This window comes from Poecile atricapillus, chromosome 1 (genome assembly GCF_030490865.1).
Source record: "Poecile atricapillus isolate bPoeAtr1 chromosome 1, bPoeAtr1.hap1, whole genome shotgun sequence".
In the NCBI taxonomy this organism is placed as follows: domain Eukaryota; kingdom Metazoa; phylum Chordata; class Aves; order Passeriformes; family Paridae; genus Poecile; species Poecile atricapillus.
In genome coordinates, this window is record NC_081249.1 from 178301549 (window position 1) to 178326534 (window position 24986).

Consider the following 24986-nt stretch of genomic DNA (forward strand, 5'->3'; position numbering starts at 1 on the left):
TCTTAAATGTTATGAAATCCCTGAAAGTGCATTTTTCTCTGCTCTAACAGTATCTAAAATTGTGAGTGGCATCCAAATATTCACTTCAGCATCAGGAGAGCCTCACACTAAGACCCTATTATGGTCAAACCGTGTGCCTATTTGTGACTTATGTGCTGGAGACACTGCATGACTTACAGAATTACACTCCACCTGTGCACGCAACAAGCACCGTGAGCAACACAACTTCTGGTTCGCCTCATGCTTCAATTCCAGGGTTAAGCGTTCAGTCCTTGCTCTTCCGAAGCCACATTAAGGGCCGTGAAGCCGAACCCACTCCAACCAGACCCGCTACCCCCAGATCCCCTCAGAGCGAAATGGCGCCTCAGGCCGAACCCGCGAGTTGCCATGGCAACGACGAGGGGGCGGGGCCGCGGCTGCGCGGCAACGAAAAGGGGCGTGGTGCAGTGGGATCACGTGATCCTGCGTTTTCCCGCCCTCCCGCGCCCGGCGGCCTTGAACCTCCCCGCTGGCCGTAGGCGCGTGACGCCGCCCCGCCCACCCCGGGGGAGCGCTGTTGGTTGGTCGCAGGGCGAGGGAGGGGGCGGGGCTTGTGCCACGCAGGCGCGGTGGGTGGGGCGCAACCCAGTGAGGAGGAGGCGGCGGCGGCGGCGGCGCGCGAGCGGCGGCGGTGGTTGGTGCGCGCGCCAAGATGGTGAGGGGGGAGCGCGCGCCGCTCCCTCATGGGGGGACCCGGGGAGATCGTGAGGGGAGGGGGGGGGTCTGGCCGTGAGGGGACTCACCCCGCTGATATAATGCATCGTTAGCTGATTCAGAGGGATTCGATAGGGAAATGATAGAATAGTCAGCAGGAAAACGCGTGATCTGACCTCTGAGGAACTGATTATGTGTCTGTGAAACGACTGATTGCTTGATCGTACCTGGTTGTTGCTTCGCTTGTGATGTTTCGAGCTAATTCACTGAAGAACGTCTGATTGTTGCTCATTGAAGTAATTCGCCCGAGTGGTGGATTTGGACTTGAGCTGTGATTGCTGGTCGGAACAGACCAAGAGAAACAAGGACTGGTGGATCAATGCTGTAGGGTACTTTGCATTAATATTGGCTAATGGGTAAAGAAATGCTTGTAGAAAAGGAAGAGTCATGCGTGCTGCTTTTGGTGAAGGTTTGGGGAGATGAACCCTCCTATGGCAGGAGCAGTTGCAAAGCAAATCTGATCAAATCTTGGGCTGTTTTGCTGTGTGCCTCTCTAGTGAGAGTCGTGCTTGAGGCGCTGTGGGAAATCCACGTTTACTTGTCAGTCTGATGGTGAGGGGAGTGGGTGTCCCGAGGGGATCTGCACAGGAGGGTCCAGGAGCAGCAGCATCCCCCTCGGTGCTGTTGGCAGGTGTGTCCGTGTCTGTGCAGCAATCCTGCCTTGGCTTACTTGAGTTTTTGTTAAGCCAAGCGTTGGTGAGCCGGCTTAGCCCCGATAAACAGTCTGAACCTGATGTTGCCAAGTGTTTTCCTTCAGATTACCCCAGGAATTTGTGTTTTTGTGGCTGCACAGGTGTGAGCAAGATCATGGCTTGGCTGCTGGGAGAAGCTGGTGAGCCCAGAGGATTGGGAGAAAAGCTTGCTTTTACAAAAGAGCATTTCATATAAAATACAACCTCAGTTTTGAAATGCAGCCCTGAATCCTGTTGGGATTTTTAATTGAGACCTCCTGGGTTAGTGAGAGTGGGTATTGGTGACATTTTATATGAAATACAACTTCAGCTATCAAGTGCAGCTCTGAATTCTGTTGTGTTTAAATATTTTTTAGGGTTTTTTTCCTGAATGAGTGAGAGTGGGTACAAAGGATATTTCACAGAATCCAGAATGAGTATGGTTGGAAAAGACCTCTGAGATCATTACGTTCAATCTGTTTGGGTCACAGGGACACACTCGCTGATCAGAGGGAGCCAAGGGCAGTCTTTGACTTTTAGGGGAAACAAGCAAAATCAGGGAGGCTGTACAGGCAGTGCCTGAGCGGTGCTGTCACAGCAGCGCCTGATTTCCTCTCTAGCTGTCCAGAGGAAGCAGAGGGATGAGACTTTGAGCCAGAATTTGGTCAAGGTGGAAATCTTTTCAGGAGCAACAACAAACGTGGGGAAGTAGAGCCACCCATCTGCTTTTTGGGGGAAATGTCAGAATGTTGAACAAGAGGAGACAGAATTGAGATCTTAAATAGCAACATTCTAGTTTAAAAGCAGTTATTTGTCTCAATGCAAGAGCTCTTTATTAGAGTTTTTGATTGGTAATCTTGCACAGTTTTTTTATCCGAAGAATTTTTTTTAAGGAAACCTTGAAATGCAGTTACTTTGGTACAAAGTTATTGATGCCTTGGGAGTTCACAAGTAGAGTAGAAGCTGCAGATTTTAAGTTACTTCTTTATCAGGCTGGCCTGAACCCATTGGTGGTGGAGGTTGTGTGTATAAAATGTTGCTCAGGAAATGGCAGTGGTTGGCTTGGTGCAGTTCAGAAATTGCATGTGTAAGGGAAGACAACCTGCATGGCTGCTTGTGAAACAATAATTTCCTTCCTCATCTTCAGTGTGATGACTAATATTTTATCTGAGCATCTCTGCTGTGAGCTTGGTGTGCACAGGGTGAAATGGGTGCATGTTTTTGGGTTAAAATGATTGTGTGAATCTCAGAAATCCAATTGATATTTTTGTGGGTAAACATAAACAAGGACAATGTTCTTAAATACGCATGGCAGCTCTTATTATGTTAAATGCTTAAGTTGCTTGATCCCATTTGCTGCCACTCTAAGGGACTTTCAGGGCTTGGAAATTGAAGTGTAAAATTCACTTTTTAAGTGTAGAAGTGTAAAATCTACTTCTGAAGTGTAAAGTTTACTTGTAATAGCTCTGAGAATAATCCCACTTCAGGAGTAGTTAATTAAATACTCCTAGTTAACTGCGTGGATTTGAAGAAGGAAGTAAAAACAGATAAATACTCTGTTAATGTTTTTTTAAATAAAAACAAAACCAATTTGCTTTCACCCACATTTTTTTTGGTTTATATGATGCTCTGGAGCTTTTGACAAGCTGCATGCATGCCCTCTTTGGTAGGGTTTATGCACAGATATGTGTGACACAGGGATTTTTTTTTTGTCTGTTTCACTTTCTAGAAAGATTTATCTCTCCCTCCCCTCTGCTGTTTCCTTTTTGCAGAGTGAATCTCTGGTGGTTTGTGATGTTGCCGAAGACCTGGTGGAGAAACTGAGAAAATTCCGATTTCGCAAAGAGACCAACAATGCTGCCATTATAAGTAAGTTCCAAATGCGCCTTACAAAAATTTTCAGAAAGTCCTCCCTCCTCTTTTCTTCCCTGTGTAACGTTGCTGCTGGATCAAGTAAACATGAGCCAGGAGGGTATTTGTTCACTGAGCTGCAGCACTTCCAATTCTGCCTGTAATTTTAACAATAAAACAGTGCTGTTCGTAGGATACAAGTCTCCATCTGCTCTTAGCAGAGTATTTATATTTAATTATGGCTCAGAGTCTACCACTGTTTGTAAAATGATTTTGGGAAGTCATGAGATACACTGAAGAAGAAAACAGAATCACTAGGACTATAATTGTTGAGTGCTAAAAAGCTTCATGCATCCATCATATAAATCGATTTAAAAAAGCATTGATCTGTGTTTTATTTTGATTTATAGTGAAAATCGACAAGGATAAGCAGTTGGTGGTGCTGGATGAGGAGCATGAGGTTTGTTAAATGAATTGTAAATAAGAGTATCTTCAGCCTGCAATGTATTGTTGTCTCTAAGGTACTGCCTTAGTTTCAAATAGTTATCAAACTCTTAATCTAATTTGGGTCATGAGCTTATTTAAATGCATGGTCACTCTGCATGTAAAGCACAGCACCATTAATAATGAAACTATGCAGAAGCAATTGAGTTGACTAATTAATTGCACCAAAAAAAAAAAAGTTATTTTAAAGCTGTTCTAATGATGTAAAAAGCGTCTTTGGCACCTGCTGGCTTTTTGAAGAGATTTCTGCTGTGTTTCCACATAGATCTGCACATTTGCCTCTGAGCTGGTCTGCCATCAATTAGAAGCAGGATTGCTAATCCCCTGCAGACTCTAAATTTGATGGGTGGCATAATAAGGTCAGCCCAGTGTGTGGTGTTTCTTAATGGTCCATAGGGCAAAATTAAATCCTTCCCAGGGATTTGAGCATTAACCATAGCTCTTGTTCCCTAGAATGTAGATGTTAATGTAACACTCAAATGTAATGGGGACTCTTTTTTGTTTGCTGAAGGAGGAAAGACTGAATTTTTCAAACTTTTGATTTATGTAGCTGATTTTAACTGACTTTATGGTGTGTGCTTCCTTATTTCTCTTTAGCAGTAGGGTTGGCAAAGCAAGGTAGCTGCCAGCATAGCCAGCTAGAGCCAAAAATGTTTACTAAACTCATTATGCCTAAAATAGGGAAGATTATTCAGGCTAACATTAATTCTATGTTTAGTCATAGGAGTCTATTGGCACACAAGTCTTCCAAAACTGCTGTAGTAGTTTGGGATGCCCTTATCAGTTCACCTGTAGACCAACATCTGCCTTACAGGTGTTTCACTGCCCATTACTCTGCTTTAACCTTCCAGTGCAAAATACTTGCTCAAATATTGCTTGTGTTTAATGTCACCAGGGTATTTCTCCTGATGAGCTAAAGGATGAGCTGCCTGAGAGACAACCTCGATATCCTTCCTATGCTGCTGCCATTTGGACTTACTCACTCCTGGAAGCTGTTCAAAATGTTGGACTTCACCTTTTTAGGCCAGTAATTGCTTTAGTGTGATCTTGCTGATCCTTCATTTGTGAAACAACCCAGGGATCAGTTCTCAGGCTGTACTGAACTGTTGTACTACTTGTGAAACAATGACTCATTTAAGCCTTTCCTGACATTTTGTTTCCTTTTAGACTATATAATGTTTGGGGAAGTAAAGCAAAGCCAAGCTGCTGGTAATGTAAAGAAATGAGTAAAATCTAGCAGTTGGTGGCTACTTCTAAATATAGGAATCTGCCTGTGTAACTCTGGATCTGTTTTGGTACTTTCTCAGGATGTGGCTGTTGTTGTTTTGCTGCAGTTACTGATTCTGGGATTGGACATGTGATCCAAGGAGGAATCCTTGTTCTGAAAAAAAAGGAACAAAAGAGGGTCAAGTAAATTACTCTAATGAAATAAAAGGGGTACTTAAATTACATGTTAGGAAAATACCTGCCCTATTAGCCTCAAGAACTGGCTGGCACCATTCCCTGTGCCCTTCCAAATCTTTCCTTTCATGCCCACAGTGCAGTGGGAGGCTGTAAAACAGAAGTCCTGGCTAAAACTCTGGTTCAAAATCAGAAAAACACCTGAAACAACGAAGTTCTTGATCAGCAAAGAAAGAATTTGGCTTTCATTAAGCTAAAACCACACTGGTGGGTGTGGGAAGTCTTTTTACAAAGTTGGAAGAGGAATATTTGTGATAATAGGGTGATTTTTAGCTCTGATATGAAAAATTACTACAGAGACAGCCCTCACATTGAGGCAGGGCCAGTTCTGAAAGTCAGATGTGGAAGTGAAAATAGAATAGTGAGGTTATTATTGCCAAATTAAAATACCATCTAAAATGCAACACTGACTTGTGCTCTGTGCATTGTGCTCTGATAACTGAGGGTTATATCCTACTAAAATAATCGATTTCTTAGTTTCTTTAACCTCAGAAAAAACATTTATTGTGTATAGTTACAAGTACCAGCATGAAGATGGAAGAGTTTCCTATCCATTGTGCTTTATCTTCTCCAGTCCAGTTGGTGAGTGAACATTGTGATTGGTGGCTAGTGTGTGTTGTAAATTTGGGAATATTCTTTTCTAGGGAAGATAAAACTGAGTGTTTAACCTCTCAAGGAGGTTTTCCTGCCTTTGAGGTTCACATTTAGGGCACTTCAGATGTATGATAGAAGAGAGTCTCTCTTTTCCACTTCTGAAGGCGGAACTGGAGTGTTGGTTTCCTGCTTAGCTGGCCAAAAGGTGTGTCTGCCTAAATGTGCCTGTTCTCAGTGTGCTCAGCAACCCTCTGAAGGACAGGGCCTGGAGCATCTGCTCATGGAGGTTGAAACTAATTTAACCTGTTTACTCCTCAGATCTCGAGGAATCCTTAAAACATGACCCTGTAAGGCTCAGGAAGTGAGTGGAGAGAGGGCTGGAAGACACTACCTCTGTTCCTGAGTGATTCTGCTCCCCTGTCTCTTGCTATTCAGACATTAGTGACTGGGAGGGAAGAAATTCATCTCAGAAGGATAAGGGAACTCATTTCTTTCTGAGGATCTTAGAATCCTATTCCTTTCATTCTACCCATAAAGGGAACAGGACTCTAAGAGGGCTAGGATGGGATTTGAGAGCAGAGTTCTCAGGGGGCCTGGATGTAATGGGCAGCAGTAGAGGATGCTATGAGGGGACAGTCTAAAGGGCTTTTCACAGCTGTAGGTGAAAAGGAGGAAAAGAGGGCTCCCTAACCCAGATCTGGGCATGTGAAAGTGCTGGGGGAACAGACTGTTCCAGGAGAAACAGACTCTAATCCTGGATCATCCCAAGTTTGTAGAGAGCAGTATAGAGCATCCTCTGCTTGTGTCACAGCAAGCCTCAACATCAACTTACCTGGACAGTGCGCTGTGTAATTTTAATAGAAGCCAAATAACCTGGGTCTTGGTTTGGGCTTACAGAGCTGAATTGCTCCTGGGCTTCCATCTGTGTTCTGTATTGTAGGAGTGTATCTTGCTGGTATTACTGGATTATCCTTGTTATCCCCTGGAAGAAGATAAACTGATTGCATTGTTCTACCCTTCATTTTGTAGAGCTAGAATAACAAGGTATATAAAAGAGTTTAGCAACTACTGAGCATATTCTTCTGTAGTAGTTACCTGAGAGTCTTCTTGTGAATGTCTTTAGCTTTCAGTTTGAATTGTTAAAAAAAAAAAGCCCAATCTTATTTTTGAAGTGTTGCAGTCAAAATAACTAAACAAGCTCTTTTTTTTTTTCCCCTGCATAACTACAGGATGTAAGCCTGAGCAGCAGATGATGTATGCTGGAAGCAAGAATAAGCTTGTACAGACAGCTGAACTCACTAAGGTATAACTGGCTTTTGAAATAACTCTGTATCCCTTCACTGCAGGTTGTTGTTTTGTGTCTTCGATTACAGTGAACAGAGTCCAGTTTAGGAAGACTGAGGGAGGAGTATGTGTGGAGATTTCTGTACCCTAAAACACCGGAACAGTGTTCTCTAAAACAAAAATATCCCTCAGTAGGATGGACATCTCTGCTGTGGGGGAGGAATTTACTGAGGGAAAGAATAGGTTGAAGCCTCAGTATGGTGTGGAACAGATCAGTTTAGCTGGTTCCTGGGGCTGGATGCTTGCAGAACAGCCTGCAGAGTAAGTAACATGTGCCAAGTGATGAACAATTTCTTCCTGTGTTGGGTTCTTCCAGTACTGACACCAGAAGAAATTACTGCATTCACTAGGCCTGCCTCTGTGTGTATTTTAGAAAAGAAATTTCACCTGTTTTTCATTTTGGAGGTCTTTGAAATCTTTGCCTAGTTGGCACCTAGACTCTTTTTTGCTTCAAGCAGTAAAGCTATATAGAGTCAGTAGCTGCTTCAGGTTTTTCAAGCCATGTGAAATGATTTCAACACTTCCCTCAGCACTGTTCCCTTTAGGTCTTCCTTATCCTGCTGAGTCCTTGGCATCCCAGTAAAAATGTCTGTTGGGTCAGTATGAGAACTATGAATCATAGAGTGGCTTGGGTTGGAAGGGACCTTAACATTTGTTCAAACACCTCTCACTAGACCAGGTTGCTCCAAGCTCTGTCCAACTTCTGCCTCTTCCAGCTGTACCGTGTAAGGAAAGACACCTCAGATTGGCAGGATTTAATAGGAAGGCAGCAGAAGATGGTGGAAACAATCAGCACAGCCCCGAGAAATCTTATTTTAAATCTGTTGAAACTGCATTTTAGAGGGCTGATAACTGTGATAGAAAGGAGGAAGACAGTTTTCAGTAAGCAAGAAGAAAGGGTTGGTGAGATGAAGGTGAAAGCCTGGGAGGTAGCTCAGTTGGAGTTCCCATCACTTCTGAAATGGGTGAAATTCAGCCTGAATGGCTTTTGAATGCAAGTCCAGGACTGGGTTCGTGATCATTCATCTTCCTTCTGAAGCCTGAGAACACAGGCTGTCTCCAGTTGGGGTTGCCTGCTTGCTCTTCAAATGTGCTTTATTCTTGCCACTTACTGAGCTGTGTTTCATTTTAACTCATGCTGTGACTTCCTCCTGGTGTGCTTTTTGCTCATGACTCAGCTGAGTTCTCTCATCAGTTTCCAGTGACTTGCATATTAGCTTGGCTCCTGATAAGCTGTTCCATTCTTGTAACACTGATTTTTGGAGTTTTTCCATTTTGAAGGCCTGTGAATTTGTAAAATTACTTGGCTTTTGTCTTTGGGCATCTAATGGATGCCCAGTAATCAATGCAAAATTAATGCAGTTTCTCTTCAGACAATTAAAAAAAAACCTCAAACCCTAACCAGTTACTTGCCCACATGGAATGTAAAGAGTATATTAGTGTTTTGGACCTTGTTTTCAAGGCTGCATTAAAGGTTTATTAAAGATGTCACAACTGGGTTAGTTGTTTTCAGGTTATTTCTGGGGTTTTGCCCAGACATGCTGTGGCTGCCCCATCCCTGAAAATATTCAAGGCCAGGTTGGATGGGGCTTGGAGCAACCTGGGATAGTGGAAGGTGTCCCTGCCCATGGCAGGGGATTGGAACTAGATGGTCTTTAAGGTCCCTTGCAACCCAAGCCATTCTATGCTTTTAGGATTTTGTTGGGATTTTTTCCCAAGTTTTCTATTTTGAGATATTTTACAGGTAAAACAATATGCTGCTGCATATTATGAATTTATTTCAGTTCAAAGAAAAAATAACTCTGTGTTTTACTGAGCAAAATTGCTGAATTCTGGGCTTAAATCAACCCAGATATTAAATTAATTTGTATTCTTCAAAATACCATCTTGCTGAGATAATGCATGGGAGATGGGGCCACTTCAGGGTTATTTTAAAATGCAGTACATGTGCTTTTCTCACATTCTTAAGGGACAAGAGTGAAGCCTAGAAACAGCAATTACGAGATTCTTGTTCATGTTAGTGATGTTTTTTGCCACTTAGTCTTGTGTATTTTCCTCTGATCTGATGCTTTCAAGAAAGCACCTGAAAATTGTAGGTTAGTAAGTGGTTTATTGCAGCTCAGACAATGTGTGTGGAAAGGTGCTGCTTGAATTGTGTGCTTGGCCCTTTGCAGTCCCATCCCTCAGGAATTGATGCAATGCCATTTTGTTTAGGTATTCGAAATCAGAAATACAGAGGACCTAACTGAAGAATGGCTGCGTGAGAAACTGGGCTTCTTCCACTAAGGGAAACCTCTGTTCTAAGTATTTATGTACCATCCTGGTGATACTGGAACCAGACATGAATACTTACATCCAAGCAATGCACTGTATTCACAGCTGTCTCCTGCAGTATCTCTCTTGTGCAGAGTTTGTGCAAAGAATAGCAGGTCTGTCTCCTTGAAGTAACAAATCTTTGCAGGTGTTTCCTTATTTGTACCTGCTAAAAGGGAATACTCCTCTGCAGGGACTCCTTTTGCACTCCTGTGACTAATATTTCTGTAACTAAAATAGTTCAGTTCTGGATTTATAACCATGTACAAACATCATTTGGAAGCTGACGCTAACTTTTTCTGAGCTACAAACGCATCCTTATGACACACATTAGCCATTTATATGCAGAATTTATATACTGTCACTTACCAGATTTTTTGACTTAGTGTCTTCTCAATTTTGAGAACTACTCCCTAAAGCATTTGTTTGGTATTAAAAAGTCAAAATCCTTGTACAGCAAATCCATCCATTTATCTTTCCATCGTGTCCATGTGAACCGTCTCAAATTCTTGGAACTAATTTTTGTCATTCCAGTAATTCCTCAGTTGTCTGAGTCAATCTTTCTAAATTTCAGGGCAAAGCTTTGACTGTCCAGTTCTCATGCTAATACAGTCTCACAGGAACTAGCTGATAACTAAGGGCTGAACTACAACTCTGGTTCCTCTTGTACCAGATTTCTTCTTGCATCTCTATTCTGACACTGCTGAGAAGTTTACCTCTGCTCATTTCCTGTTAGCTGAACACCTGGTGATACTGTGTGCCTTTCATTTGTTAGCTTTAAAAGGACTTGAGAATTTTACACTGCCACTTCTTACAAATTTGGTAAAATCTTTGGTAAAGAATCCAAGTAATATTTGTTTCTAGTGCCTCGTGCTGCAGTTGACATCTGTTAAAACAAAAAGCCAACCTCATTTTCTTTGAAATTCCAATCATCTGCTCCATTTGTAGGAGTCAGGAGGTTAAAGCTTTTCATGATGATGAACAATTTATATCTCTTTTGTTATAAAAGTTGGCCACACGTAGCTTTTGAGTACTTTAATTACAACCTCTAACTTTCTTAACAGCTTTTTGGTCAAAATTACATTCCAGATGAAGCTTTTGCATAAGCGATCATTTGATTTTATTCTACTTAATGGTTCATCTCTTTGAAACAGCAGATCTAATGTGAAAATAGTATTTAACTTTTATAAATGACCAGTCTTTTTACAGGTCTGTTTTATATTGAATAGAGTAGTTGTCTGATGTGGGACACGTTCAGCCCGTGCTGTGGCAGGAGGAGCACTCATGGGACAGTCTCTCCCCATCTTGCTCGTGAGTGTTTGTTGTGTTACTGAACGAGTGTCTGCGTAAGAGCAGCTTCCTGTTGATAACACACCTTAAAATACAGCTGCCCCAACCAATCTGCTCACTGGGAAGGAACGCAGTGTTAAATTTGGAGGCCAGTATTTCATGCTGTGAAACCTTTGCTGCAAGTGGGGTTATTTTTCATTTGTCAACATAGGCTGTGTTAGTGTTAAAACACTAATTCCTGCAAGATCACAAGGAATTAATTTGCAAAGGTCTTCAGTGTTGGTAAATCTCTTCCTAGTTTGATGTTATTGCTCATTTATTTGTATATAAATCTGACTTGAGAGGAGCTTTTCCAAATGCATGTTGGAATGATCCAATTAAATCGATCTTTTGGTGCGGGAAAGAAGTGCTTGTAATTAAATTTGTGTTAACGTACTGAACTGGAAAAACAATTTCATTTCCCTGGATGAAAAGATGTTGATTATGAAACTGTTGCTTGATCATTCTGTACTGCAGATCAATAAAAACAATGTCTTTTGTGACAAACATTGTATAAATAAGACTTTGGCTTAAAAGATAGTGTCATTCCAAGCATCAGCCTGGAAACAGCGAAAATCTCTTTTGATATTTTTTTGGGATTGTAATAAAGGTGAGGCATGTCAAAGTACAGTGTGGGTGAGAGGGAAGCTGCTGCTTGGAATGTTCAGCTTGATTTGCAGTGGGGAAAAACTGGATTAATTGTGTCTGTTGTACTTTGTACACTGGTGGGCTGCCAGCAGCCAACTGCTGCCTGCACAGGTCTGCACAAAAATAACTGTACAGGAGGCCTGTATCAGGAGGGAAGAGAGGAGCTGCTGCATGAAATGATCAAACCTGACCTTTCATCTCTGGATTGCTCCCCCTTCTGCCAAAATAATATTGCTCCTTACAGCTGAATCTTCAGCCGAGTTCTTCCACTTCACATGTTCTTGTGCCTCACTTAAGCACTTTCTGCCTTGCAGGGAGCAAACAGATCCTCATGAGAGTGTTAAAGCCCAGTTTCTCCTGAAAGGTGCTGTTGATGCTGCTCAGCCCACCAGTATTACTCTTCAGCCAGCCCTGCCTGGCAGCTGTTCCTCCCTCCCCTGGCTGAGCTGCGGAAGCAGCTGCAGGTTCTGGGAGGACGAGTGTGCAGAGGGTGTTTGCTGTTCCAGCCTTGTTTGTGCTCTCCTTGGTCTTAATGCAGTGTTTTGACACAACTGGCTGCTGCTAATTGTCCTGGGCTCTTGAGATGCAGGTAGTGCTGCCACTTGATTAAACAAAGACATCATTATGTCCAGGTCTTCCCTGCATAAATAATGCTTGTTTTGTAACATCCTCTCCCCACCTTATCTGTAGAACTGTGTGTTCCGTGCTGCTGCCCCCGTAGGCTCAGTGGGAGGCAGATGAGTCCATGTTCAGGCCAGTATGTTCCAGCTGGGCTTTGCTGGTGAGTTGCCCATCTGTAATCACACATTTCACTTGAATTTTCAGACCTCTGAAGAGACATCTAAAGGACAATGTAGATTAACCTAGGGGAGCCTTTGTAGCTAAAGGTCTGAGAGTCAGCATTTTCCATTGGTAGCTCCTATTTTTCAGGAGTTAGTAAGTTGGCCATAAAATCCTTGGTCTGGAGTTAAAGGTCTCTCCAAGGGAGACTTCTGCCACAATTAATCAGGTTTGCTTTAAACATTGACTAGATGGCTGGGATACAAGCTCCTGTAGTCCTATTCATTGATGGTAAGCTGAATTAAAGCATGAGTTTGCATGTCAGCCCATAAAATAGACTTGTAGTGTTTTGAATATTTTTAACAAAAAAAAAAAACGTAAATGCTGGTATTTGATGGTTTAAATGTATTTCTAGTATCATGAATACTGTTCTGATCTATTAAAGGAGGCAATAAAGCAGGTGTTGACACCTTTTTCACTTCTCCAAAGGAGCATCTTTGCATTTGTACCAGGATTCCATTTTTGTATCTTTAACTGTAAAACAGCTGGTTCAGAAATGATGTTAAACTGATGACAGGGGTCTAACTCAAACAGGCAGAAGCAAGAGAATTCAATTCCTTACTTCAGTGCATTCCAAAAATAAACATCATGAACATTTTTTTATACATACATGTAGTGACTGTGAAATGGAGCCGTGGTGGGACATGAGAAGGGGCTCAGTGAAACTCGTGTTTGTTCTGTGGTTCAGACTTGTTGTCTTAAAAGGTGTGAGAGGTTCACGGTCAGATGTGAGAATTTGGGAGTTCCATGAAAATACCAGTAACCAGTACAACTTCCATACGCTGTTTAGTCTCTGCTACTTCACATTGCATGTTTACTTTAAACCAAATCTTTTTTTGCTAAGCATGGTGCTTGTATTGGTTTAAATAAAATGTTTCATTAAGAGGTTGTGTTGCCCTGTTTTAATTGTAAAGTGGTCCCTGTCTCACAAGGAAAATCTGGTAATGCTTGGTATGACCTTCCTCCTTTTGTCAGCTTCCTGGAGTTTGCATTGGACTTTGAGCGTGTCTTCAGTCTCAACTGCTCCCTCCTTTGCTGTTGTACCTAAAATAATTCCAGTTTCCATCTGCTGTGTTGGGGAGGAAAGGAGCTGTTGGAATAGTGCAGGGAACTGCTGTGCTCTCCTGCTTTGCACCTTTGTGTCACAGACCTCCCACTGCCTCCAGATGAGGTGCAAGGCAGTGTGGGGCTCGGTGTCAGCCTGGAATGTCACATAAACTTCCCTGTTCCACCTCTCCCACAAGGCTCTTGGCAGAGCCTGGAGCTGTGGAATACAATACAAAGTGCAGGTGCCCCCTGAACAGTGTCAGTGCTGTCAAAGAGACCCCCAGTGCTGGAAGGCAACAGAGGAACTTGGTATTTTTACCTTCCCACAGCTGTTGGCTCATCTCTTTCCTGCCCAAGAGACCACTGCATTAATTTGATCTAAGCCCTCCTTTTCTGTGTTCTTGCTGTTTCATCCTGTCACGATCTTCGGAGACTTTGGTTCCTCTATTGTTTAAAAAACTGCCAAGTATAATCCAAGGAATTCAGCTTCAGTACCTGACATAGATTGTTTCTGTCAACACCAAAGAACAGCATTAATAGGCCACAGATTAGACATGACAGAAATAAACCCCTTTGCTCCCAGGTGAGAGAACTCTGTGAAGGAGAAAATGCACAGCTGCTTCAGCACATCTGGCTCCTGAATGGCATCTCAGTCACTGAAAGACAAAATCCGTTGCCAAAAGCTCAGGGAAGAAAAAGCTGCTGTGGGAGAAGAATGGTTTCCCAGAAAAGGAGAAAAAAAAGGAATAAACAGCTCTCCCATGTGAGGAGAAGGTTACCTGTGGGGTCCTGTGGCATTCTCTGCTGGTTATTGAGAGTGCTTCACGAGGAAATGGGCAATAGTTTATTGGTACTGCCACATCACAGGCGGTAAAAGCAACAGCAGAATAAAGAGAATTGCCAAGAGATCCAGAGATATGAAATGGAGATGCTTCCATTCAGGAAAGGTCATTGGCTTCTAATAGTTATGATGAAAAGGTCAATTGAGTGGTGATTAAAGTCAAAGCAAGAGAGGGAGCAGGAATCAAAATGGGAAATGTCTGCACAGCAGGAAAAGCCTGCAGTGTACCTGCAGCCTGAGCATCTCACAGCTGGTGCTTTCCCTTCTAGGTGTGTGAAGAGACGGCTTGCCCAGCGCTGGGAGTTTGCTAAGGAGATCCCATGGCTTGGCAGGGTGTCTGCAGGTAATACAGAGAGCTGTAGTTTGTTCTGGAGAAGCTGAAAGAGGAATCAGGATGGTTTGGGTTGGAAGGGACCTTAAATACTCTCCAGTTCCACTACTGCCATGGGCAGGGACACCTTCCACTATCCCAGGTTGCTCCAAGCTGTGTCAGACCTGGACACTTCCAAGTGTCCTTGGGCACTTGCAGGGATGGAAGCTGGGGCAGTCACTGTCTGTGTGTGACAGTGTGAGTATGCCTGTGCCTACTGTTCCATGGGTTGTGGGATTGACTGGAATACAAGCTGGCTCCCCCAAGCTCCTGACAGGTGAAGTTCCTGCAATTTCCTGTTTAGGTGCAGGTGAAGGTGGGAAGCCAAGCACAGGCAGGTGAGATTCTGATACGGTGCCATTGAGAGGCAGAATGGACATTGAGCAGCCTTGAGAGGGAGGGCTGGTGGGGCTGTGGGAAGGACATGAGGTGCTCCGTGGGTGTAAGAGTGGCTGGAATTTGTTCAGCTGCACTCCTGTATGGCAGGGGTGAGGATTTAAGCTGGGTCTCACCCCTTGGAACAAAACTGAAGATGTGGCAGGTGGGTCATCTCCTGCACTCATTAGTTGGCACAGTTGTATCAGCTGCACAGCTGGTGATGTAGTCCAAAGTCTAAAAATTTAAGCTGTTAAAATTTTCCTGTGGGAAAGCCTGCACATAAGGGTTTATAAATGCTGGAGATGTTGGATTTGGCTTCTACATCTTCTACATGTGTAACTCCAGTTTGGTTACATTCTCTGCAGGGGTGTCCCTTGGGGCAGGTAACTGCTTCTCTCTGCAGCAAAAAGAGAGCTGTGGAGATGAGTCATTTGTACCCAGCTCCTCCAGAAGGAAACTGAGCCCAGGGAAATGGTCCTGTGTGCTGAGCTGGCCTTGAGGCAGGTCTAGGCACAAAGTTTCAATCATAACTGCTGGGGAACAGAGAATTTTTCTGGGTTCTGAGAGGCAGCCCTGGTGTTCTTGAAGAGCTGCCTTGAACTGCCAAATAGGCAGGTGTATGTATGTAGGTGTTCCTACAGTACAGGCAGGAAAAGGAGTTGTAATTCTCAAAATCCATATCTGGAATCAACATCTTGGGGAATTGGTGTCCTCTCTCTGGGCTGCAGAGTAAGGGAGTGCACTGGCTTGGTTTGTGCTGTTTTAAAGGCATTGGAAATATCAATTCCAGCATTGTTTTAATAAATACAGTTCTGAAGTACAAAGACTCCCGGCTTTAGCTTTTAATTTTTCCAATTATTTATATCTGGCAGGTTTCTATATTGAAAGGTTGAGCATGAGGCAGAGCAATTGTATACCTCAAGTCTTCTATTTTCATTTTGTGTGAAGCAGCAAAGGGTAAAATACCAAACAGTGAATTCTCTGGTGGTGGTTAGGATACTGCTGGCATGTCATTGACTTGTTGGAGTGAGTCCACAGGAGGCCACCAAGTTGATCAGAGGGATAGGGCACCTCTGCTGTGAGGAAAGACAGAGAATTGGGATTATTCAGCCTGGAGAAGAGAAGGCTTCCAGCACCTGAAGGGAGCCTACAAGAAGGATGAAAAGAGAATATTTACAATAGCCTGGAGTGCCAGGACGAGGGGGAATGGCTTCAAACTGAAAGAGTAGGTTTAGATTTCAGATATTTCAGATATTTCAGAATATCTGAAAGAAATTTTGTGAGGGTGGGAAGGCCCTGGTACAGATTATCCAGAGAAGGTCAGGTTGGATGGGGCTTGGAGCAACCTGGTCTAGTGGAAGGTGTCCCTGCCCATGGCAGGGGGAATGGAACCACATGATCTTTAAGGTCCCTTCCAACCCAAACCATTCTGGGATTCCTTGATTCTAACTTCACATCAGTTTAAACTTGGGCACCGTTCCCTTCCCAGATCTTGTAGGCTTTTTTCCATGTCTGCTGTTCCTTTGGGTGCTGTTAAGGTGCTGTGATGCTGTGTGGACACCAGGCTCTCTGATGCTGTGTCTATGTGCAGCATCCCGTTCAGCCTCACCATGCTCTGTCTAACCTCCCTGTCTATTCTCTAGCCATGAAGTGAAGGGGATGATTTTGATGCATTTGCATAGATGTGGTTAATCAGAGTGGCCCATTGTGTCTCACCATGGGGGGATCATCTCCTCTGGACTGTCCTGTCGTGTTTAATTCCTTCAGGGACTGCAAACACGCTCTGGGTTAACCCTGTTCACCTCTGGAGCAACGTGAGGTGTCTCCTACAGAACGTCATGGAGCTGGGCTGAAACTCCCCTGACAGCTCTCACAGCTCCTCAGCAGGGGACAGAGGGGCGACAGGAGCAATTATCATCCAGAGGGACTCTGAATGCAGAACAGATGTAAACACTGGGAAAACAGAATGTCTGTCTTTCACGGCAAATTTACTCCTGTGACAGGGAAGTCCTATCCAGGCTGTTTGAAAGGCACACACTGTCACCCTCATTCCTGCTGTTCCATGCCATGAATCCCATGAATGCAGCTTCTCTTCCCTTTCCTGGAGCCCTTGGCTCAGCAATTAATATAATGCTGAAATCCCTGTGCCAAACAGCAGCTGGTGTTGTCACCTCATTTCCGTGGAAAATGGGAAGACAGCAGAAGAAAATGGGGCAGAAAACATTCAGCTGAAAAGGGAAGGAGCACCAGCCATCCTGTACTTTCACTGAGCCTTAGAGGATGGAAGCAGAGCAAAACTCAGGGGTCATTGTCCCTTTGGAGCCGAAGAAGGAACAAGAGAGATCTAGCATTTCTTCAAAATAATGTCAAATTTTAAATATCCACTGTTGGAAAACGCTGCTGGATAATTGGAAGGAGAAGGTGCCTGCCTTGCTCACAACTGCAGTCTGCCTGGCCATCTGCTCTGCTAGCAACAAATCCTGGATTGATCTGCGAGTGTGATTAATTCAGCAAGGACAGTGGGATCAAGGGATCAGCCAGAGACAATATTTATACCCTACCTCCAACTGTGAATGTGCAATTGTTTGGTTCAGGAGTACAAAACAAATTGTATAGCTGTATTACGGGAAGAATAGAAAAATAGAAGCATCCACTCAACAGCCATTCTTTCCTTGCATGGCCTCATTCCAGGGTCTGTAAGTACAGTTTAATACAAACCCCCATTCCCTGTCTGGGAGGTGAGCATCCACAGAGATGTTCTCATCTGCAGAGAACTTCTGCATCTTTAGTGCTTCTGCCTCATTCCTGTGGTAAAACCTTGGAGGTGCTGGCTCTGTGCCCTCATCCACACAGGCTGTGGATGTGCAGTGTGAGTCAGCCACTCCACCCAGCTCCCTGTGCCTGAGGTTACCGGTGGGAGAAGTGGTGCAGACTCAGCCACAGTGAAGTTGGACTTTAAATATCAAGAACAACCAGTGAGGTGGATTTCTAGCACTGGTACAGCTTTGAGCTGATTTGATAATACGGATGTAGCTGGAGAGATCAAAAGCAAGGTTTGTGAAGGAATTTAGATGAAGGCTTTTGAAATCCTATTTAGTGTGATTTAAGTGTGTAAATACACATTGGGCCTGAAGGTGCCATACTCAGGGCCACATGGGATATCTGTGAGAGAACAGGAAGACCAAAGTCAGAGCCCTCCAAAGATTTTTTTTGTTTTTGATACAAAGCTGAAGTTGTGTGTATCTTGCCTCCTTTTGGGCAGAAACAATAAGGATGTTAATCCCTGGAAGTGTTCCAGGCCAGGCTGGATGGGGCTTGGAGAATGTGGTCTAGTGGAAGGTGTCCCTGCCCATGTCAGGGGGTGGAACTGGACAATTTTAAGTTTCCTTCCAGCCCAAGCCATTCTGGGATTCTAAGAGCTAAGGACTAGGGGTGACATTTTTGTAGTCACCACTGCTACAGCTAGGCTAATGCAGAATGTTTTGGAAAACCCCCCTCTTTGTTGATAAGCACCCAAATCCTGAAATGCATTATAATTTATTTTTTTTTTAAATACAACCTGTGGTCTGTTTTCCTGTCCACACACTATTATCATGCTTAGAATTGTGTGGAAAGCCATAAACAGGAGCTCTACCCAGCATGAGAAAAACAAACCCTGTTATTATGAGGACAGGTTCAGTATTCAGTATTTAGCCTATTAAATGAAAACTGTTGCCATCTGACTTTGAATATTGGAGGGATTGAGGCCACGGGTGGATTCTGTAATGAGTTGTGGTGAGATGCCTGGCAGTGCCCGTGTTCTGAAATTGGGTTTTAAATGTGATTGTTTCTCTCAAGACTGGATTTCATGTGCAGTGCAATTTATAATGTTAATTTGTTTATGTGATCACTACTAAATGGGAGAGCCTAAGCAGGGATTCTGGAGGTGAGTTAATTAGTGCAATGGGAAAGGGTATTTGCCAGTGTGGAAGGGGAACTGGGGCACTTTCAAGTGCAGGGATCTGTTTATCCTGCTGATCAAAGACTGAACCGATGTCTGTTAGTGGATAAAGGGTGAGGAGTTCTGTGCTCTGGCTGCTCCTGATGTGTATTTACAGGTGTGCAGGAAGGTGACCTTGGCTGGACTCTAATGTTAGAGATACTCTGAGAGTCTCTGCTAAATTCACAGACTCACAGAATGGTTTGGGTGGGAAGGGACCTAAAGCTCACCTCATTCCACACCCTGCCACGGGCAGAGACACCTTCTGCTATTCCAGGTTGCTCCAAGCCCTGTCCAAGCTGGCCTGGAACAGTCCAGGGATGGGGCTGGAACTCACAGCCACAGCTCCCCTTTGCCATGGCCTCCCCACCCTCACAGGGAAGAATTCCTTCCCAATATCCCATCTAACCCTGCCCTCCTATCAATTTGAAGCCATTCCTCCTTGTCCTGTCACTCCATGCCTGTATAAAAAGTCCCTTCCCCTCCTTTATATGGGCCCCTTAAATTGAAATGAGTAATATTCAGATTTCCCTCCCCTGAAAACACAGTAAGTCAAGTCTATTAAAGTCAATGGGATTTTTATTACCAAGTTCAATAGTATTAGATTTCTCCTTGATATCTGTAACTGAAATGCCAATTTTTAATGTTGAAGGATGTGGTTAACCTCTGCATAATTCAGAGAAATTGCTCCATAATCTTTCCTCACAGTTCTCTGCCAAAATCTTCCTCATGAACAGCCTGTAACACACTGAATTATGACTGATTATACGGCTGTTTTCCGATAAGGACAAGTACTTGAGAGGGATTTAAGATGAAGTGAACAGACACTGACATTTTCCCTGGGGATTCCAATCAGGATTAAACTCAGTGTGTCCAGACTAACGGGAAAGTGCATTAAGAGCTGTGGGCCATCTACAGAGCTCCTCTGTAGCTTCCTGACATTGTTTACAAAGTTTAATCTGAGAAAATACTCAGTCATTGTTTGATTTGAAATACCAAATGGATGTGAAATGAAAATTGATTAGACCCTTTTCTACAGAATTTGCTTTTAGTTTCCTTTTGTGTTATCTTAAAAAAAGAAATCTATGATACAAGAAATCCTTCAGTGCAGAAATCTTTGTTGCAAGATTACAGATGCCTTCCGCTTTTCCTGACAAGATAATTGCAGTTGAATGGTATGCCAGCACCTGAGGGAATAAAACACTGCATTCCTTGAGGCAGAACCAGGATTAATTGCAAATGCAAGTATGTGGCTGTGTGGGTGTCCAGCAAGGCTGATACCCTGGTTGGAACCAGCACGGGCGGCTATCCTCAGCCGCGCGGTCCATATCCCACTGCATCAATGTGATGGATGGCGAATATGGCGTTTATTGCAGGGGAATTTGACAATTTATAACCTAGGGTCATTGTGTTACTCCCGTCTGCATACGTCACACCTAAGTGCTATTGGCTAATTGCAGGTTTTGCTATCCTAACAGAGAGGGGGTCTAACAGCTTCCCGTTACAATCCCGAATTCTTCCGCAGCGCAATGCCCTAGACTACAACATATTCCCCCCTCTCTATGAATAATTAATTTGCTAAAATATAAAAGTATTGAAAATGGATAATATAAATTTGAGTCCAAAGATTAACACAAGTAAAATCATTACAACTGGTCTAATTAGGGTAGACACCAGGGTGGTTAGCCATGAAGACTGATCGAACCAGGATTGGAACCAGCTTTGCTGGGCTTCTCTCTCTGCTTTTCGTTGAGACAGCCTGTCTTGTAGTTCTGCCATGGTGTCTCTCACTATTCCGGTGTGGTCAGCGTAGAAACAGCATTCTTCTTTCAGGGCGATGCAGAGGCCTCTGCTGCATGAACACAAGTTTGAGACCTCACTTGTTCTGCAAAACAACTTCAGAGAGTGAGGAGACTGATTTTTCTAGAAAGGATATGAATTTCTCAATTCTCTGTAGATCTTCATCTACAGTCATCTGTAGCTAAAGCAGTCTCTGTTGTTGGGTCACGATGGCAGAGACACCTGTGGCAGCACCTGTTGCTCTCAGGTTAAGCAGCATCGCTATGGTTACACCTGTTACCAGTTCTCTTTTCTGAAGTCGGGTGAGTCTCTCCACTTGCAGGCTCAACTCTTCATCCAGGTGGTATAGGACTCTGGGGATCATAACAGCTAATACACACAAAAGTCAACAGAGGAGTTAAAGCTTGGGTATAAGTACAAGGGCTAGACTATTAGATCATGGGTTCTCAGCTTGTACCACAAAATTGGGGCTCACTGCTTCAGGTGTTATGACTATAAATAGCACAATTACTATAAATAGTTTACCATGTAAATGACACCATGCTTACAGACTTACAACTAAAACTTTAACGTGAATGAACCTTTAAAGATGCTTACACTACCTCTTAAAGGAAAATACTTATATTTTATACTAACATAACAATTATTACACAGGCTAAACACTTTATCTTAAACTATTATCTAACTACTTTTAACATACGTGTTCTGGTATATATGTAGTCTAAGCGTGAAAACAATTTGCTAAAAGGATAAACACACAATTACAATTTACTTTATATATAGTTAGATGGAGTCTCTACACTTCCCAAATCTTCTACAGAATTTCTCTAACACGATTCAGTCCTGGAATGTTCACTGCTCCCGTGATGTCAGCTGGCAGCTGATCGGTGACTGAGGGCTTCGATGTTCAAGTTGTTCCTCAAACCCTTCTAAATCTTAAAACAAAGGACAACTGAAAAATTAATAGAAACACCACATCATAATAACAACATAAAATTTCTGTTGGCAACTGTCTGTGTATTGTTCAGACACAACTGTATCCTGACAGGTCCACTTCTGATCCAAGTCTGGAGTACCAAGGCTGTGTGATGATCTCTCCATTCACTGCATCTCATGTGTTCAGAGGCAGACAATCTGGTCAGATGGACAGGTGACTTTTCTGAACCTGCCAACAAAACACAGGCACTTCTTTCCTTGAAGTTAATGAAATACACTAATCAAATTGCTTTTAGGGTATCAATTTCCCCCGTTTTCTAAAAAATAAAAATGAGATGTATTTCTGTTCAACATTAACACAAAACCTTATATACAATTAGTAAGAACCTATAACAGTTAAAAATCAATTAATATAAAAATACTGTTAATTATTAAAACACTGCACCAGCATCCCATAGTTAATAAACAAACAAAACCAAAAATCATCAGTGAAGGATTGGATCATCATCTCCGGAAATGATTTTCCAAGCCCACTTTAAAATTGATCCAGCTGTCGTACTAATAGGGTCAAATTGTTGAGTTAAAAAGCAACTCAAATACTGATTTGGTACAAGAACATCTGGATCTGTTGATAAACATTCTGTCCAGGTAAAGTTAAGACTTGGCCAGGGCCTCAAACTTTAAACTGGAAAGATAATTCTTAAAACAAGATTCTCAATAGCAACAACAATGAGATGCTTACAGCACAGTAAACTGTCAAAATGCATTTGTACAAAGCAAATAATTAAAAACCTTAGGTACCAGACTAATTAAATCATTCAGCAGTTGGTTTAATTTGAAGCTTCTTTTATGGCAGCTGATTTTCAGCAATGGTACATCTTTTTAAAATTCTGGAAACACTAAAAAATAAAAAAGTTATAGCAAACGAAACTGCAAAAATTGCAACAACTGAATAGAACTCTCAATGAAGTCTAGGGTGTCACAGTCTGCATTCATTTCTGTCCACAAGCAGATGTTCATCAGTGGTTTATCACAGTTGCTTCAGTTGTAGCTGTCTTCATATTTCTAGAAAAATAACTATACTTTGCAATTTAAACAAGTGTCTTCAATAAAACATAAAACAATTCAAATTAAACAAAAATTTAAACTTAACAATAATTATTTATAACAAAAGGAAATAACAAAACCTAACTTTAAAAAATAGCTAAGTTATACAGCTTAACTTAAAAACATTTAAGTCAACAGTAACATGGATTCACTATAAAATTATAAAAATTTAACAAATACATCACAATTCCATGTCATCTAGCTTTGAGAATAACCCATAATAACTGCAAATGTTACTAAAAACACTCATTCACAACAAGAATTTGCCTAGTATATGTTCAAATTAGCTAAGACTCCAAAGTGCAGCCTTTCCAAAGAAAAAAAGCCACAATACAGGATTGGGCAAGTTGTCATTTAGCTTTTGTAGCACTTCTCAAAAATATCAAGTCCAATTTTTAAACTAAAATCCAAAATCCAAATTGGTATATATGCAGTTATATGTGTTTTGTATAACAAAAATATTCACATTAAAATTTCCTTATTAAAATTATCAAAAACTCAACAAATGGGTAATATATGATTAACATAACTTTGAAATTACTGAAACAAAACAAGAATCTTTTAAGTTTCTTGGGATGCAAAAATACAACATTTAAACCTTTTAATCTATTTTTAAAGGCACTTAATTCAATAGAAACTTATTTTTAAATCTCAATTTTAATTACAACAATTTGCTAATTTATAAACAATACAATTTACAAAGCTTCTAATTTTTAAATTGTCTAATTAAAACTCTCTCTTTTTCTTATCCTTCTCAAAAATGTCCAGCTTTCTGTTGTTTATTGTTGTTTTATTGCTTTACTTTCCGCGGTTTCATTGAAGTAGCTGTTACGTGTTTCGCTGGTGGTTGCCACGGCAACAGCGTTCTGCCGTGTGTTTTCTAAAGCCGTCTGCGCCGGGCCACTTTTTAAATCTGAGAAAAACTCTGAAAACTCCAACTGCATAAACTCATAATTACTTAAAACACAAAATTAACTCCAAAAGGGTACATAAACACCTTTTAAAAACTCAGTGAATTATGACTTTGTAACAAACTCGGTATTGTCCCGGTGCTTCTTCCCGGGGGGGGGGTGGGGGGTGTGTGAACCGCTCGTGTCTCGGTTAGAGTCAAAACTGGTCGGTTACTTCCTGTTTGCCGTGCCTTTTCTTGGGCTGTTCCCTCCCCCCTGGTTCCACTCCGCCTCCATCCCACCTTTCCCTCCGCCCCTGGTTCCACTCCGTTCTGGCTCCTGCCCTCCCCCCTTTCTTGCATTCCAATCTCTGTGCAGAGGTGTCCATCCTCCCGCGTCTTATCTCTTTCACATTCCTTATCTTTCTTCTTCACATTCTTTTTCTTTCCCATCCCCCCGACCACGTTCCTCTTTCTTTGTTAGAGACATATTTTTCCCGCGCTACAACTTCTTTCTCTGTGCCATCTTTATGTCTTTGGAGGGATGTTTTCTTCTTATTTTTTCTGCCACACCTCTGGCTATTTCTGTTAACTTTTTCCAAAAATCTTCTGCTCTTCGCTGTTTCTCTGAGAGCAGATAAGAATTTAGGGACTGAGGGGACTCCCGGCCCCCCTCCCGGCTCAGTTGAGCTTCTCCCGTCTGGGGGCTGTAAAGGTCTAACCCTAAATTTCAGGGTAGCCAGCATACAGTTCCTTGTTGTTCCCCAGATCTCTTTGGCAAGCGTTTTAGTACATCTGTCCCACACCTTAGGGTGGATAAACCTTACAAACTCATTTACGACTTTGACAACCCAACGCCTTGTAATAACAAGCGAATTAGGTTTACAACTTAATTAATTTACAACTTACAATCTAACCTTTTCGATGATTCCATCATCCTTCTGGGCCCAGGCTCTCCCGTCAAGAATAGACTCACTATCTTGACCGCTGTTCCTTGACTCAGGGTATCCTTGCTTTCTTCTTGTCCCACTTTTCTTCCTCCCGGGTTTCTGGCACCATATGTGGGTGTCCAGCAAGGCTGATACCCTGGTTGGAACCAGCACGGGCGGCTATCCTCAGCCGCGCGGTCCATATCCCACTGCATCAATGTGATGGATGGCGAATATGGCGTTTATTGCAGGGGAATTTGACAATTTATAACCTAGGGTCATTGTGTTACTCCCATCTGCATACGTCACACCTAAGTGCTATTGGCTAATTGCAGGTTTTGCTATCCTAACAGAGAGGGGGTCTAACAGCTTCCCGTTACAATCCCGAATTCTTCCGCAGCG

At 42.6% G+C, this 24986-nt stretch overlaps 1 protein-coding gene across 1 annotated transcript; it reads left to right on the forward strand.

Annotated features, from left to right (window-relative positions):
• Positions 1-601: 601 nt before the first annotated feature.
• GMFB (glia maturation factor beta) lies at positions 602-13194 on the forward strand. Its single transcript, XM_058854434.1, has 7 exons — positions 602-694; positions 3197-3293; positions 3686-3735; positions 4675-4724; positions 5740-5822; positions 7064-7137; positions 9393-13194. Exons 1-7 carry the CDS (start codon positions 692-694, stop codon positions 9462-9464), a joined length of 429 nt encoding a protein of 142 aa, XP_058710417.1. The 5' UTR covers positions 602-691; the 3' UTR covers positions 9465-13194.
• The last annotated feature ends 11792 nt before the right edge of the window (positions 13195-24986 follow it).

Excerpts from the sequence above, each read along its gene's own strand:
- GMFB (XM_058854434.1), top strand. Across the intron at positions 3,736-4,674 it reads TGCTGGATGAGGAGCATGAG|GGTATTTCTCCTGATGAGCT; the intron begins GTTTGTTAAATG and ends TAATGTCACCAG. Across the intron at positions 5,823-7,063 it reads TATCTTCTCCAGTCCAGTTG|GATGTAAGCCTGAGCAGCAG; the intron begins GTGAGTGAACAT and ends GCATAACTACAG.